The sequence below is a fragment of the Pseudophryne corroboree genome, chromosome 1 (genome assembly GCF_028390025.1).
Source record: "Pseudophryne corroboree isolate aPseCor3 chromosome 1, aPseCor3.hap2, whole genome shotgun sequence".
Lineage (NCBI taxonomy): Eukaryota > Metazoa > Chordata > Amphibia > Anura > Myobatrachidae > Pseudophryne > Pseudophryne corroboree.
Genome location: NC_086444.1, coordinates 143,074,942 through 143,089,844, shown reverse-complemented (window position 1 = coordinate 143,089,844; position 14,903 = coordinate 143,074,942). Strand labels below are relative to the sequence as shown.

General features: G+C 42.6%; 1 protein-coding gene across 4 annotated transcripts in view; it reads left to right on the top strand.

Moving 5' to 3' along the window:
- PIK3R1 (phosphoinositide-3-kinase regulatory subunit 1) overlaps positions 1-14,903 on the top strand; it is a 70,198-nt gene that overhangs the window by 43,241 nt on the left and 12,054 nt on the right. For all 4 annotated transcript variants that reach the window (XM_063963379.1, XM_063963387.1, XM_063963392.1 and 1 more), the window contains exons 2-6: positions 2,979-3,071; positions 3,703-3,777; positions 5,304-5,435; positions 6,041-6,242; positions 6,494-6,573. In XM_063963379.1, the coding sequence (XP_063819449.1) occupies positions 2,979-3,071; positions 3,703-3,777; positions 5,304-5,435; positions 6,041-6,242; positions 6,494-6,573 (582 nt within the window). The remainder of the gene's footprint in view (positions 1-2,978; positions 3,072-3,702; positions 3,778-5,303; positions 5,436-6,040; positions 6,243-6,493; positions 6,574-14,903) is intronic.

The following is a 14,903-nucleotide window of genomic DNA, read 5'->3' as shown; positions in this document are numbered from 1 at the left end:
GAAAGTCTCCTTTCTCCTCTTCTACTAGCTGCAACTGTTTATATAGTAACTGTATTCTACCTAAGCTGCAGTGGGATTTTATCTGCTTGTCCAGTCTTTTGGCCATTACAGGTTGAGTATTCCATATCCAAATATTCCAAAATACAGAATTTTTTGAGGGAGATAGTGAAACCTTTGTTTTCTGATGGCTCCATGTACACAAACTTTGTTTAATGCACAGTTACTCAAAATATTAGCTAAAACGACCTTCAGGCTGTGTGTACAAGGTGTACATGAAACATTAAATGCATTCTGTGCTTAGACTTGGGTCCCATCGCCTTGATATCTCATTATGCAGTATGCAATTATTCCAAAATACGTAAAAATCCGATATCCAAAATACTTCTGGTCTCAAGCATTTTGGTATTATAGAATGGCTTCTTTATACACCTATTTCTGTTGAATCCTAACCCCAAAGATTAGAATAGTTTGAGAAACTTTTATGAATCATTTAGACAACTGCTATCAAATGGGAATCTCTGCATATACCCATTCCGCTCTGTTTTTTTTTTTTTTTTTTCGTTTTTTTTTTTCCCAGCAGTAGTCGACTCGTACCACCATCTTTTGTGTATAAATGAGTTATGCTTCACATTAAACCCTTCCAAGCACAGGCCTGTAATGTACTGTACGCAGGGAATAGGCAGGCAAAGAGCTGCTACTAGTTTCCCATAGCACTTCAGAAGTCTGGACATACAAAGTTTGAACAGACAGCGTAGCTTTTTACTCTTGGCAAACTTCAAAGCTGTGTACTTCTCATTTTGTCGTCTCCTGGAAATTCATTAAATAACCGCCTCTGGGATTATCGGTCAATCACAGGGGAGTACTTAATATCTCTGCGTGCCGCCCTCCTCTCAAGGAATCCATCTAGCAGAGTTCTCGGTGCACTTTGCCCTTCACTCCAGTGCTGATTATGCAAGTCTAGCAGTCCTGCAGCAACAGAGAGATTTAGGGGCTGGCTCACACAAATGAGCTGGGAACTGGGTAAAAGCTCATGAGAACGAACTGCCATGAATTTATAACACGGGTTTAAAACTTTGAAATGCATGGCTAGTATCTCCGTAAGAATCCATACGTCCTATGTCTAATGCATTTTTCTGGCACATTGATGTGAACAAGCCCTAAACTTTGCAGTATGGTCCGAGGTAGCTGCGTGGCTGTAAATTGCACAGGATTATATGGGATTATTGTTTAATTCCTGTAAGAAGGGGATTAATTGTTCTCGTCAGTTTAATGAATGCTTTTATGGGGCTGTAGTTGTGTTTCATTTGGATGCCTGAGTTATTAAATGGGTTACAGCACAAAAAGAAGAAAGTCCTTTTTAAAGATGTCTTCAAACAACGTCAGACTTGGAAGTCTTAATAACGCAGGGATGTTCCGGGCCTTGTACTGCCTGAGCTTTATATGTCTTTCTTTGTCTGAGTAGCATAGTATCATTTCCGATCTGGACACTTTCAGTTGTTCCAAAGTGTGTGTTTGCCGTTGAGGTTCCTTTATTTTGTCTCCTAAACCAGAGCGCATATGACCCTCCCCTGTATATTTTTAAAGATCTATTTTTTGTAGGTTGGTGGGGTTTTTTTTGTACATTTCAGACACGCTTAGTGAATACAAGAGGTGCAGACATGGCCTGTAATAACTTACATTTCTGTAGCGGACTAACTGTGGTACTCCCAGCTGCTGTGAGTCCCAGAATGCCCTGAGAGAGGCCAGGGCTGTCTGCATATTCAGCATAGCAGTGCTGAGGGTTTAGCAATACTTGCAGAGTAATCCTGTGCCTTTCCCTCCCCAGTTCTTGTTGCTACAGCTGTAAACGGGATATAATGCACCTTTTCATTCTAAAAACTGCTGGTGTATCTGCTTTTCCAGCTTACAATATGTTTAACTTGGATCCGGTTGGCAAATGCTTGTAAAATCTGCAAGTTTAGTTCCTTTTCTACAAAATTTTCCAACAACTGGGACATTTTTCACTTTAGAAATGGCCAGCTTGTTACATACAGTGTTGGAGAGAATGTGGGAGCTATAAGAAGCAGATGTCTAGTAGCTGCTGAGCCGTCATCGGTTCTTATAAACATCCTTCTCAGTCGTGTAACTGCTCCCTGGTTATATGCCCGTAAAGAATATGGTAAAACTCCTGTCCGATCTGCTTTAAAGTAAATATTTGAGATGTGTGGCTATCTGGGAAAACTTACTGTCCAGGCATTCTTTGTGGAAAGGCTTATGAAAAGGAGGGTTAGATAGCAGAGATCACTCAGAAAGCATGGTTTGCTTTTAAAGCAAATAGAAGGAAACATCTAGGTTTTATTGTCTTCCCCCTCCATTTTTGAAACCAATATAAAGGCAGCCTAGGAAAGCGTCAGATTCTTGATGGGTTGTTTGTATTTACGGTTTTTTTTTAGAGTGCGTCGAGTTCCCCTAGGTCAGAACAGAGTTTCTCCTGAGTAGGGCAGTCATGGCATTTTAAATCCTGAATGACTGGCTTTTAAATTTTGACGTTCCTGCGTTTTTAAGGTTCAGCTGGCTTCGGGATTTGGCTAATTGGCTTTGCTTTTTGTTCATCCCTTCTATAAGCTTGCTATGGTTGAGTTGAAGATTCCCCAGAATATCATTAAAGTCCTGAAGTGTAGCTGTATGAAGTATTTAACGCCCTATGAGGCACCATCGCCTTGTCTTTGGCTCCCTCTATCTGTAGATGGTTGTATGTGTTTGGTGTTTTTTTTTTTTTTTCCCCTAGTTTACTTTAAATATATATTTTGCCTTTGAGCACAGGAATTATGGCGGAGTCTCCTCTTTTCGAGACAGAAGTGACATTCAACATTTGCGCAGACTTGTCAAATACAAAGTGTTTGTTCAGAGTTTAAACTTTAACCTCCTCGCTGTGTGCTTTGTAACAAAGTTATCATATTAAGTTGATTTTTTTTCTTCTTTTCTCTCCTCTCTTGTAGCTTTCACGCTTCCTGATCTAACAGAGCAGTTCTCACCGCCAGAGACCGCACCACCAGTCCTTATCAAGCTGGTAGAGACTATTGAAAGAAAAGGTACAAACTTTATTATGTCTTTCCCACGTCAACTAGATAGTAACTTCTCTCTAGCGGCCATATACAGCTTAGAGAAAAAAAGTTATTTGTAAATCATCTCATTGTAATAAGTCCTTCTGAAGTTAAAAAGGGAACGGCAAGCAGTGGGGTCACTTTTAATGGTGATAATTCATTGTCCAAATCAACTTCTCTGACAACCACAAATGGCAAGGACCATTTTCACAGGATGTCTTTGCTAGGATATTTGCGCACACCAAAAAAAGGTTAATCTCATGAATTACGTGGGTCCCTGCTACTGTATTCCTGCAGTTCTACTAGCTGATTGTACAGATATTTGAGAGCACTTATTACTCTCGCGAACCTACAATGTATTTCCATATTTCAAGCTGGTTTCCCTTTTGATCATATATAGACTAAAGATGTTCACTACAAAAGGATTCTGGAAAATTAAATTGTAAATGTCTTCTTTTTTTTAGAGACAGTGAGGAGCTAGCCTGTTAAGAGTGCATTGAGGCATTGCTGTCCTAGTTAAGCAATGGACTACTGGCTTCCTATTTATTGATATCCTATTGGAACAATTACACTTCGGCCCAGACTTCCATTCGTATACTCAGTAAGATTTCTCTTTCAGGCTTGGAGTCGTCAATATTGTACAGATCCCAGGGTTCCAGCAGCCTGTCTGAGCTCCGGCAAATCCTTGAATATGGTATGTGTTAGTAATAATAATTCTTAATTATTTGTCCACTGCGCCGTACAGTGAAAACAAAATGAAATAAATATTGGAGAATTACAAAAAAAAAATAACCACAATACAACTAAACCCATGACAATGGAGGTAGGTTAGAGACTAAAGCAACCAATGATGGAACTCTGGGGGTGAGCAATCTACAATCAAGAAGCCTTTACCCTCTAAATGTGTGGATCAGATGCATTGGAGGGAACAGTGGAGACGGGAACAAATGTACACTAGTGACCAGGATAGTGCTAGAATGAGTGAAATAGGGAATAGGGCCCTGGGCCGATGGGGGCTTACAGATTGTGAGTGGGTAACAGGAGGAGGGACAGTCAAAATGTTCTTTAATAAGACCACAAAATTAGACCGAGTGCAAACTTGTGCAGTAGATGAATAAAATGTGCAACTAATTGTATAGAGGCAGACATTTGTAATCCAATATCGATTGGAATGCAACTCATCAATTCACAAAAATACTAGTTATATCACTGAGGCACCTTTTTTATCTGGTGAGTTCCAATGACAACAGTGCATCTTCGATACACTGGGTTCAACCTACACAATGACTGCTTCAAAATGTTTAGGTATTCTATATTCCAAGATATTAAAATGCAGTATAGTTGGGGTTTGCATATAACATTCCCACCAGTAGATGTCGCCATAGACCATGAACGAATATTCATTTGAGTTTCAAATGTTCAGTGATCAAAATCTTGCACACAACTTTTACAGTGTAACAGTGTAAGTGTTAGTGTAACAGTGTAAGAAAATTTAGTAGTAGGAGTTCATTATGAGAGAATTTTATAATTATTTCCGATTTTTAGAATGTTGCAAATAACAGAGCTGACAGACATTTGTCATCTGTATACCTTAACTTTTAAAGTTATGGTGTCAAAATCCACTTAAGGCTGTAGTTAAAAAGCACAATACTAAGTTTTTTTGGGATGAATTTAGTTTGATACCTGCTAAGATTCACTAACATTCCTGCAGTCTTCAGATCACCGCTTGTTTGTGTCTTGGGTTAGGCGTCGCTGAAAACCCAGCTTTCCCCACCCTTGAAGAGATCCCTCATTACTTCTGTTTATACATAATATTTACAGGCAAAACACCAGAGTTGTTAAAATCAGCTTTTATAACCTTGTTGGGCGGTGTATTGCAGTGAGCTGAAAATTTTGTATAATGTTACTTTTGAACATTTGAAACTGCTTCGATGTGACAAAATACATTTATGCTTCATTAAGGAATGTTTTAAAAATGAAATCATCAGAAAATGTGATTGGCTGTATTGCAGGCATGTCCAAACTGCGGCCCTCCGGCTGTTGTGAAACTACATATCCCAGCATTCGCTGACACAGTTTTGCTGTCAGAGAATGCTAAAGCTGTCTCAGGGCATTCTGGGATGTGTAGTTTCTCAACAGCCGGGGGGCCGCAGTTTTTGACATGCCTGCTGTATTGGATAGAAGTCAGACGTTTAATCCTGCGTTCTATTTGTTTTTTAGATTCTGCTGCAGCTGATCTTGAGCCCCTGGATTTACCAACTTTGAGTGATGCACTACAGAGATACCTTTTGGATCTCCCAAACCCCGTCATTCCAGCGGTCACATACAATGAGATGCTGTCTGCTGTAAGAGGTACGCCAGAAGTGCTGTTTCTGCCGACGTACTCTGTATATAATTGTTATATCTGGGGTGGGTTCTGTAAGCACATTTCCCCTTTTCATTTTACTTTTTAGCAGAATTAGATGTGTAATGTTTAACAATATGAAGGACTCTGTATCTGTGTGCATAGAAGAGGTAATTGTTAACCTCTTTTATCAGTACTGGCAAGAGAAGACTATTTAGGGAGGACATGGTGTTCCTAGGTTCAGCAGACTACAGCACCTGCTGCTCTGTATGAGGCTTATCTTTACACAAAGTCCACCCAGAGTTGAGTGTAGGACGTCTAGGTGTTAACCCACAAACCTGACGCTGTGTCACATGCCGCAGAAACAGGATATTGATGTGATAACCTTCACACAAGAGCTGTGGGTGTTGTTTCCTAGCCAATGACCTGCAGCAAGTAGAACACTAATAACACCTGCTAAATGGTGTGGTCTATACCACAATACAGCTTCAGCTCAGCATCGTCTGCTCCTACATCATCTGGGTGTTTCGCTACACGATTGTGCAAGTCTCACTTTATGAATGCACAGTGGATTGTTTTATTTATTTATTTTCTATTCGTCGTCTGTCTGTAGAATCCTTAACTTCTGACGACCATGCACAACTGCTGAGGAAAATCATCCAGTCTGCAAATGTGCCTCACCAGTACTGGCTCACCCTCCAGTACCTGCTGAAACACTTCTTTCAACTTTGTCAGAGTTCCGGCAAAAACCTACTGACTGCAAAGTTACTGGCGGAAATCTTTAGCCCATTTCTCTTCAGAACCCAGCTATTAAGGTATTTACCATAGCATGGAAATCCTGTTTCATACTGAATATTAAAAAAATAAATCCATATAGATAGATAGATAGATAGATATAGAGAGAGATACAGATATTTATCATTTTTTTTAAGTTTGCGACTGTTACATACATGATGAATATTGGAATGCACCTGTCTCTTATTATTCTAAAGATCACTTTTGTTGTGGGTTTTTATTTATTGTATTCCCTCTATTTGCTAAAGTAACCTATTGTTTTATTTCCCAGCTCGGACAGCCCAGAGTACAGCACCCAAATTCTGGAAGTTCTGATCGCCAGTGAATGGAATGAGCAGCAAGCAGCACCAGGTACGGCCACTGATTTCATCTTGTACATTATTGTATTGTGACTTGTATTAGTCTAAGTGCAGAAATAGCTCGAGTACCGCTACAGCACAGTGCGGACCCCTTTGAGTGTAAGTGGGGGACAATATTATCCACGTGTGTGTGTGTGTGTGTATATAGCATAACCTTAAAGGTCTATAAACCAAAATCTAGAGCCACACTTTGTACAGATGTTGCTGTTTATTCACCACAAACCTACCATCTATATAAAGTGGAGGGGAATACATTACTTTTTTAAAGAGATATATAATGTTCTAAATGAAAATGGGATATTTAAAAGACACTGCTAAATATACCCTTGGGTAGGTGGTAACCCTGGAAGTGGTGTGAAATGCGTTTGTAAAGCTGTTGGATGCATGTGCTGTTTTTGTATTTGTCTCAGATTGTCGTTTTATGGGCATTTTGCAGAGATTGAGAACTTTGGCCCCAGCCGTTTGCTTGTGGGCTACAGGCATATAGTGTGAAGCCAAATCATCTTGAGACTGTTCCTTATTTTGTAATGTGTTTAGTGATCATGTCTAATATCTGGTGTCACGGCCCTTTACCTCCGTCTAGGGCAGTAACATTGGGACGCACCCCATTTTATTGCTGCGTGTTGGAGAGGACAGTGTAGTTGGAGTGTCTGACAGAGGAAGCTAGGTGTCTCAGCTTGTCTAAGGAAAATTCACCACTTCGCTGATAAAATGATAGGGCTATTCAGCCAGGTAGATGTTTATCTAAGCTCACCACTTTATTAGATCTAGGAAAACTAACCTGCTTACAAAATGATCAAAATGAACTGTAAACTTGCAGTTCATTAATGTTGTCCATTGACAAAAAGGAAACCAGAAATGGTTAGAAATGCTTGCAATACCTATACCGGGTGTAGTATAATTCGCCAGCGCTTGGGATCTCGGCGCCCAGCATACCGGCACCAGGATCCCGACTGCCGGAATGCCGGCGGTGGGGCGAGCGCAAAAGAGCCCCTTGCGGCCTCGCTGTGCACGCCATGCTGCTCGCATGGGTGTGTCGTGGACACCCCAAGAGGGAGAATAGTTGTCGACAGGTTCCCAAACGCGGCCCTCAAGGCTCCCCAACAGTCCAGGATTTAGGTATAACAATAGCTCAGCACAGATGGTTAAATCAAATTGACTTAGGTGCTAATTAAGTCACCTGTGGCCAAGCATGGATTCATTTAAAACCTGGACCGTGGGGTGCCTTGAGGACCGCGTTCGGGAGCCTCTGGTTGTCGGGATTCCGACGCTGGTATGCTGAGCGCCGGGATCCCGACAGCCTGTATATCAAGTACCACCCCTATATCTGTCTCCACATTACTAGAGAGCCTTATACTATGCGATTGTATATGTCCACAAGCTGCTTAGACTTCAGATGCAGCATTATTGGTAAACTCTTAACAAAGCAAGTGTCTGCTGCATATCCTCCGGCCTGTACTAGTAGGAATGGACCTTTGTTATAAAGTAGGCTGGCTGTTGGCTTAAGCAACCTGTGGCTCACACACTATTGGGGAACTAAGAACTCCAGCATGCCGTGACTAAAGCTAGTCATTGGTAATTCAACATATCCACAAACAGGACTTCTTGGGGAACAGTGCTGTGTACAGTAACACGGGAGATCATAGGACCATGTGTTGCAGTGCTGTGTACAGTAACACGGGAGATCATAGGACCATGTGTTGCAGTGCTGTGTACAGTAACACGGGAGATCATAGGACCATGTGTTGCAGTGCTGTGTACAGTAACACGGGAGATCATAGGACCATGTGTTGCAGTGCTGTGTACAGTAACACGGGAGATCATAGGACCATGTGTTGCAGTGCTGTGTACAGTAACACGGGAGATCATAGGACCATGTGTCGCAGTGCTGTATACAGTAACACGGGATATCATAGGACCATGAGTCGCAGTGCTGTGTACAGTAACACGGGAGATCATAGGACCATGTGTTGCAGTGCTGTGTACAGTAACACGGGATATCATAGGACCATGAGTCGCAGTGCTGTGTACAGTAACACGGGAGATCATAGGACCATGAGTCGCAGTGCTGTGTACAGTAACACGGGAGATCATAGGACCATGTGTTGCAGTGCTGTGTACAGTAACACGGGAGATCATAGGACCATGTGTCGCAGTGCTGTGTACAGTAACACGGGATATCATAGGACCATGAGTCGCATTGCTGTGTACAGTAACACGGGAGATCATAGGACCATGAGTCGCAGTGCTGTGTACAGTAACTCGGGAGATCATAGGACCATGTGTCGCAGTGCTGTGTACAGTAACACGGGAGATCATAGGACCATGTGTCGCAGTGCTGTGTACAGTAACACGGGAGATCATAGGACCATGTGTCGCAGTGCTGTATACAGTAACACGGGAGATCATAGGACCATGTGTCGCAGTGCTGTATACAGTAACACGGGAGATCATAGGACCATGTGTCGCAGTGCTGTGTACAGTAACACGGGAGATCATAGGACCATGTGTTGCATTGCTGTGTACAGTAACTCGGGAGATCATAGGACCATGAGTCGCAGTGCTGTGTACAGTAACTCGGGAGATCATAGGACCATGTGTTGCAGTGCTGTGTACAGTAACTCGGGAGATCATAGGACCATGAGTCGCAGTGCTGTGTACAGTAACTCGGGAGATCATAGGACCATGTGTTGCAGTGCTGTGTACAGTAACACGGGAGATCATAGGACCATGTGTTGCAGTGCTGTGTACAGTAACACGGGAGATCATAGGACCATGTGTCGCAGTGCTGTGTACAGTAACTCGGGAGATCATAGGACCATGAGTCGCAGTGCTGTGTACAGTAACTCGGGAGATCATAGGACCATGTGTTGCAGTGCTGTGTACAGTAACACGGGAGATCATAGGACCATGTGTTGCAGTGCTGTGTACAGTAACACGGGAGATCATAGGAACATGTGTCGCATTGCTGTATACAGTAACACGGGAGATCATAGGAACATGTGTCGTAGTGCTGTATACAGTAACACGGGAGATCATAGGACGTGTGTTGCAGTGCTGTGTACAGTAACACGGGAGATCATAGGAACATGTGTCGTAGTGCTGTATACAGTAACACGGGAGATCATAGGACCGTGTGTCGCAGTGCTGTGTACAGTAACACGGGAGATCATAGGACAGTGTGTCGCAGTGCTGTGTACAGTAACTCGGGAGATCATAGGACCATGTGTTGCAGTGCTGTGTACAGTAACACGGGAGATCATAGGACCATGTGTTGCAGTGCTGTGTACAGTAACACGGGAGATCATAGGAACATGTGTCGCATTGCTGTGTACAGTAACACGGGAGATCATAGGAACATGTGTCGCATTGCTGTATACAGTAACACGGGAGATCATAGGAACATGTGTCGCATTGCTGTGTACAGTAACACGGGAGATCATAGGAACATGTGTCGCAGTGCTGTGTACAGTAACACGGGAGATCATAGGAACATGTGTCGTAGTGCTGTATACAGTAACACGGGAGATCATAGGACATGTGTCGCAGTGCTGTATACAGTAACACGGGAGATCATAGGAACATGTGTCGTAGTGCTGTATACAGTAACACGGGAGATCATAGGACCGTGTGTCGCAGTGCTGTGTACAGTAACACGGGAGATCATAGGAACATGTGTCGTAGTGCTGTATACAGTAACACGGGAGATCATAGGACAGTGTGTCGCAGTGCTGTGTACAGTAACTCGGGAGATCATAGGACCATGTGTCGCAGTGCCGTGTACAGTAACACGGGAGATCATAGGACCATGAGTCGCAGTGCTGTGTACAGTAACACGGGAGATCATAGGACCATGAGTCGCAGTGCTGTGTACAGTAACTCGGGAGATCATAGGACCATGAGTCGCAGTGCTGTGTACAGTAACACGGGAGATCATAGGACCATGAGTCGCAGTGCTGTGTACAGTAACACGGGAGATCATAGGACCATGAGTCGCAGTGCTGTGTACAGTAACACGGGAGATCATAGGACCATGAGTCGCAGTGCTGTGTACAGTAACACGGGAGATCATAGGACCATGAGTCGCAGTGCTGTGTACAGTAACACGGGATATCATAGGACCATGTGTCTCATTGCTGTATACAGTAACACGGGAGATCATAGGAACATGTGTCGCATTGCTGTATACAGTAACACGGGAGATCATAGGAACATGTGTCGTAGTGCTGTATACAGTAACACGGGAGATCATAGGACCGTGTGTTGCAGTGCTGTGTACAGTAACACGGGATATCATAGGACAGTGTGTCGCAGTGCTGTGTACAGTAACTCGGGAGATCATAGGACCATGTGTCGCAGTGCTGTGTACAGTAACACGGGAGATCATATTACCATGTGTCGCAGTGCTGTATACAGTAACACGGGAGATCATAGGACCGTGTGTCGTAGTGCTGTATACAGTAACACGGGAGATCATAGGACGTGTGTTGCAGTGCTGTGTACAGTAACTCGGGAGATCATAGGACCATGAGTCGCAGTGCTGTGTACAGTAACTCGGGAGATCATAGGACCATGTGTCGCAGTGCTGTGTACAGTAACACGGGAGATCATATTACCATGTGTCGCAGTGCTGTATACAGTAACACGGGAGATCATAGGACCGTGTGTCGTAGTGCTGTATACAGTAACACGGGAGATCATAGGACGTGTGTTGCAGTGCTGTGTACAGTAACACGGGAGATCATAGGACCATGTGTCGCAGTGCTGTATACAGTAACACGGGAGATCATAGGACCATGTGTCGCAGTGCTGTGTACAGTAACACGGGAGATCATAGGACCATGTGTCGCAGTGCTGTGTACAGTAACTCGGGAGATCATAGGAACATGTGTCGCAGTGCTGTGTACAGTAACTCGGGAGATCATATTACCATGTGTCGCAGTGCTGTATACAGTAACACGGGAGATCATAGGACCGTGTGTCGTAGTGCTGTATACAGTAACACGGGAGATCATAGGACGTGTGTTGCAGTGCTGTGTACAGTAACACGGGAGATCATAGGACCATGTGTCGCAGTGCTGTGTACAGTAACTCGGGAGATCATAGGACCATGTTTCGAGAAGGCAGCCTAAGAAAACAATGTCTTTTCTAGTAAATTTAAGGTGTTGCAGTTGGCCCCATAAAAGTTCTGCTTGTGTAGTGCTATATCAGTATCTGTATGGCATCCTTTCTATCCATGAGATTAAATTCTTTATAGTGTCATACCTCCTGCGTCGATTTTTCATTATAACGCCCTGGGCTAAGTGTACGGAGCGGCGGATAGTCAAAGCCCTGACTGTCTGTGCTTTTTCAGGCAAGATTTAAAACTGCAATGTTAACCCAATGCAAATCCAAGCATGTTTTGCATTTAATGCTATTGCTGTTTTATATTGTGCAAGTTCAAGGCTTTGAAAACTTGCCACTTTGTTTAAGTTTGGGAAAGGGACATTTTAAATAAGCTATAGACCTATCTTCTCACTGTTCAGCCCTTCGGATGACATGATTTATTGGTTGTTGTAAAGTTTACTGTGGGGTGTGTCTGTTTTTGTTTTACTGTTGAAGACCTGTGTTATCAAAGCATAGCCAACAGATGCAATTATATATTCCTCTTCCATATCATTTACATGTATAATTGAGCTGTAAAGTGAGAACTGTCTGTACATATTTTATTCTGGGTCACTCAGAGACGCGCTGTACTGCAGCGCAAACTATACGTCTGTCCTTGGGTGCACTCCCTGAACAGATACGGGCATGGTTTAATGTACATGGTCTGCAGCTAGAGCCATCCTTCCCTATAGTAGTCTGCAATGATGGTTTCATACTTACTGATTTTAAATCTTCTTATGCTCTTTGGGCCTGGTTCAGAGTTGGAAGGTAACCAAAAAAGAAAGCAAGTAAATGTGCACCTGGGCAAAACTGTTGCACTGCAGGTGGGGCAGATGTAACGTGCAGAGAGTTAGATTTCATAGCAATGGGGTCGATTCTATTCGGCAACTAATGAATAGCGCCGGGAATTAGCTCCCGACGCTATTCAATACAGCAACTAAATACCTGCAATTGTCGGGAATTCTTCTCTCATCCCCGGGGGATGAGAAGAGAAACCCGACAAAAGTGCTGCCTCGCGGCCGGCGCGAGGCTGATTCTGTCGGGAATCAGCCTCGCGCCGGGGAGTTAAGTCGGAGAATGTCCGTTCTCCCGACAATTCAACCTGTTTTGTCGGCGAGAACGGGCCATCGCCGACGTAACTAGTTGCTGAATTGAATAGCGTCGGGAGCTAATTCCCGGCGCTATTCATTAGTTGCCGAATAGAATCGACCCCAATGTGTCCAAACTGAAATCTAAATTGCAGTGTAAAAATAAATCTAACATTTGTGGGCTACATGCAAAAGCAGCCAGTATTTACCCTGCACAGAAAAAGTATACATTTATTCGCTCCCCTGGCATTGCAGCATGGTTTGTTCCAGATGTTACTTTTTGTTGCTTTATTTCCCAATCAGAATCAGACCCAAAGTGCAGAATTTTATTTATATATTTATTCCTATGGTGTAGAACTGCAGTTAGATACTTTTTAGAGACATTGTTTTTGTTCCTGGTATGATTCAGTAGTTTCCAGAGTAACTGCCAAGATTGATAATTTTCAGATATTTAGTAGTGACTGTTTTAATTTCAGCAGTGTATTATTATAGGCACCTTAGCTGCAACATTAGTCTAGAATATTATTATTCATACTCTGTTTTGCCACCAGAGGTCCCTCTTTAGCAAGTTTTTCTTACTGCGCTGCTGCTTTGGTGACCAGAGGCCAAATACGGCCTTCCCTAATTCTGCAAAATCTCCAACTTTAGAACTGTGATTTATTTCTTGATTTCGTGATTATGGTGGTCCCCTTGGTTTAGGGATGCATATGTTTTAATCTTGTTTTTTTAAAGCCTTAAAAAAAAAAAATATATATATATATATATATATATATATATATATATATATATATATTCAAATGCAAGTGTTTTTTTTAATAAGCTATTATTCTACAGTCATAAATGTCTCCCATTGTGTATGTTATGATTGTTTAAAATATATAGTGCCAACATACACCACCGTGCAATCTCAATGCTATTTTGTGTCTTGCTGGCTATTGTTTGGTTGTGAAGTTACTTTGGAGAGTGGTGATCTGTTATTTGGCCGCAGATGTGTTAATATGCACAGAAATGGGACTGCGTTGCTTAGTATTAGCAAGGTCTATATGAGAATCGGCCAAGAGACTTCCTGTATGTTAGACTCACTATAGGTTTAACACCTGAGTTAATCTGCGCATACACTATACAATTACCTGTCAGAAAATCTGACAAATCTGGTTGGAATGAAAATGGCAATCGACCATTTGCTCCCAAACACTGGAAAATGGGCAAAACCTGTCGTTCAGATAAATTAGTGAAATCAGTGATTTAAATTGGTCTGAACGACAGGTTTTTCCCATTTTACAGTGTTTGGGAGCAAATGGTCAATTTTTTATTTGTTCTAATCAATTACCAGATTTTCATTCCAACCAGCCAGATCTGTCAGATTATCTGGCAGATAATTGTATAGCGTATGCCCAGCTTTAGACACGAAGTACAAGGAAATTTGCCTTTTGTAAGTTCTTCATGTATAAAGTTTTGTCCCTGTAGAACAGATGGGCTAAGAGTTAACATTTGTCATTTATAATTATGGGCATTGTGTGTCCAATGCAGTAGTGCCATCTGCTGGCTAACGGTCCTGCCACATTGCAGGGCACTTGTCTTTGTGCATCATCTTTCATTCAGCCGTATATTTATTTATTTATTTATTTATTTATTTTACAGAAAACCCCCCCCCCAAATAAACAAAAAAATGGTGTTGTGTGCACTATTTAACACACTAGTGTATGCACGTACTAGTAGCAGTAGTAGTAGTAGTAGCAGCAGTAGAGATTGCTGCATTAGTGGACATGACACCAAAATCAGCATCAGGATGGCAGATACAGAGGGGTAGGTGCCGTTGTATAGAGTAGAAGATAGTCTAAGTAAGATCAGGATAAGCACATGAGGGAAGAGGGCCCTGCTCATGAAAGATTACATTCTAAAGGGGAGGGGACAGACAGGGGTGACACAGATGGGGAAGACAGAGGGTTAGCATGAGAGATGGCTGGGTTTGAGGAAGTAGGACTGGAGAGCCCATTTGAAGTTGGTGGAGAGTCTGATGGGGAGAGGTAGAGAATTCCAGAGAACATTAAATGCCTGAAGGCAACAACTACCAATAGTCTCACCACTG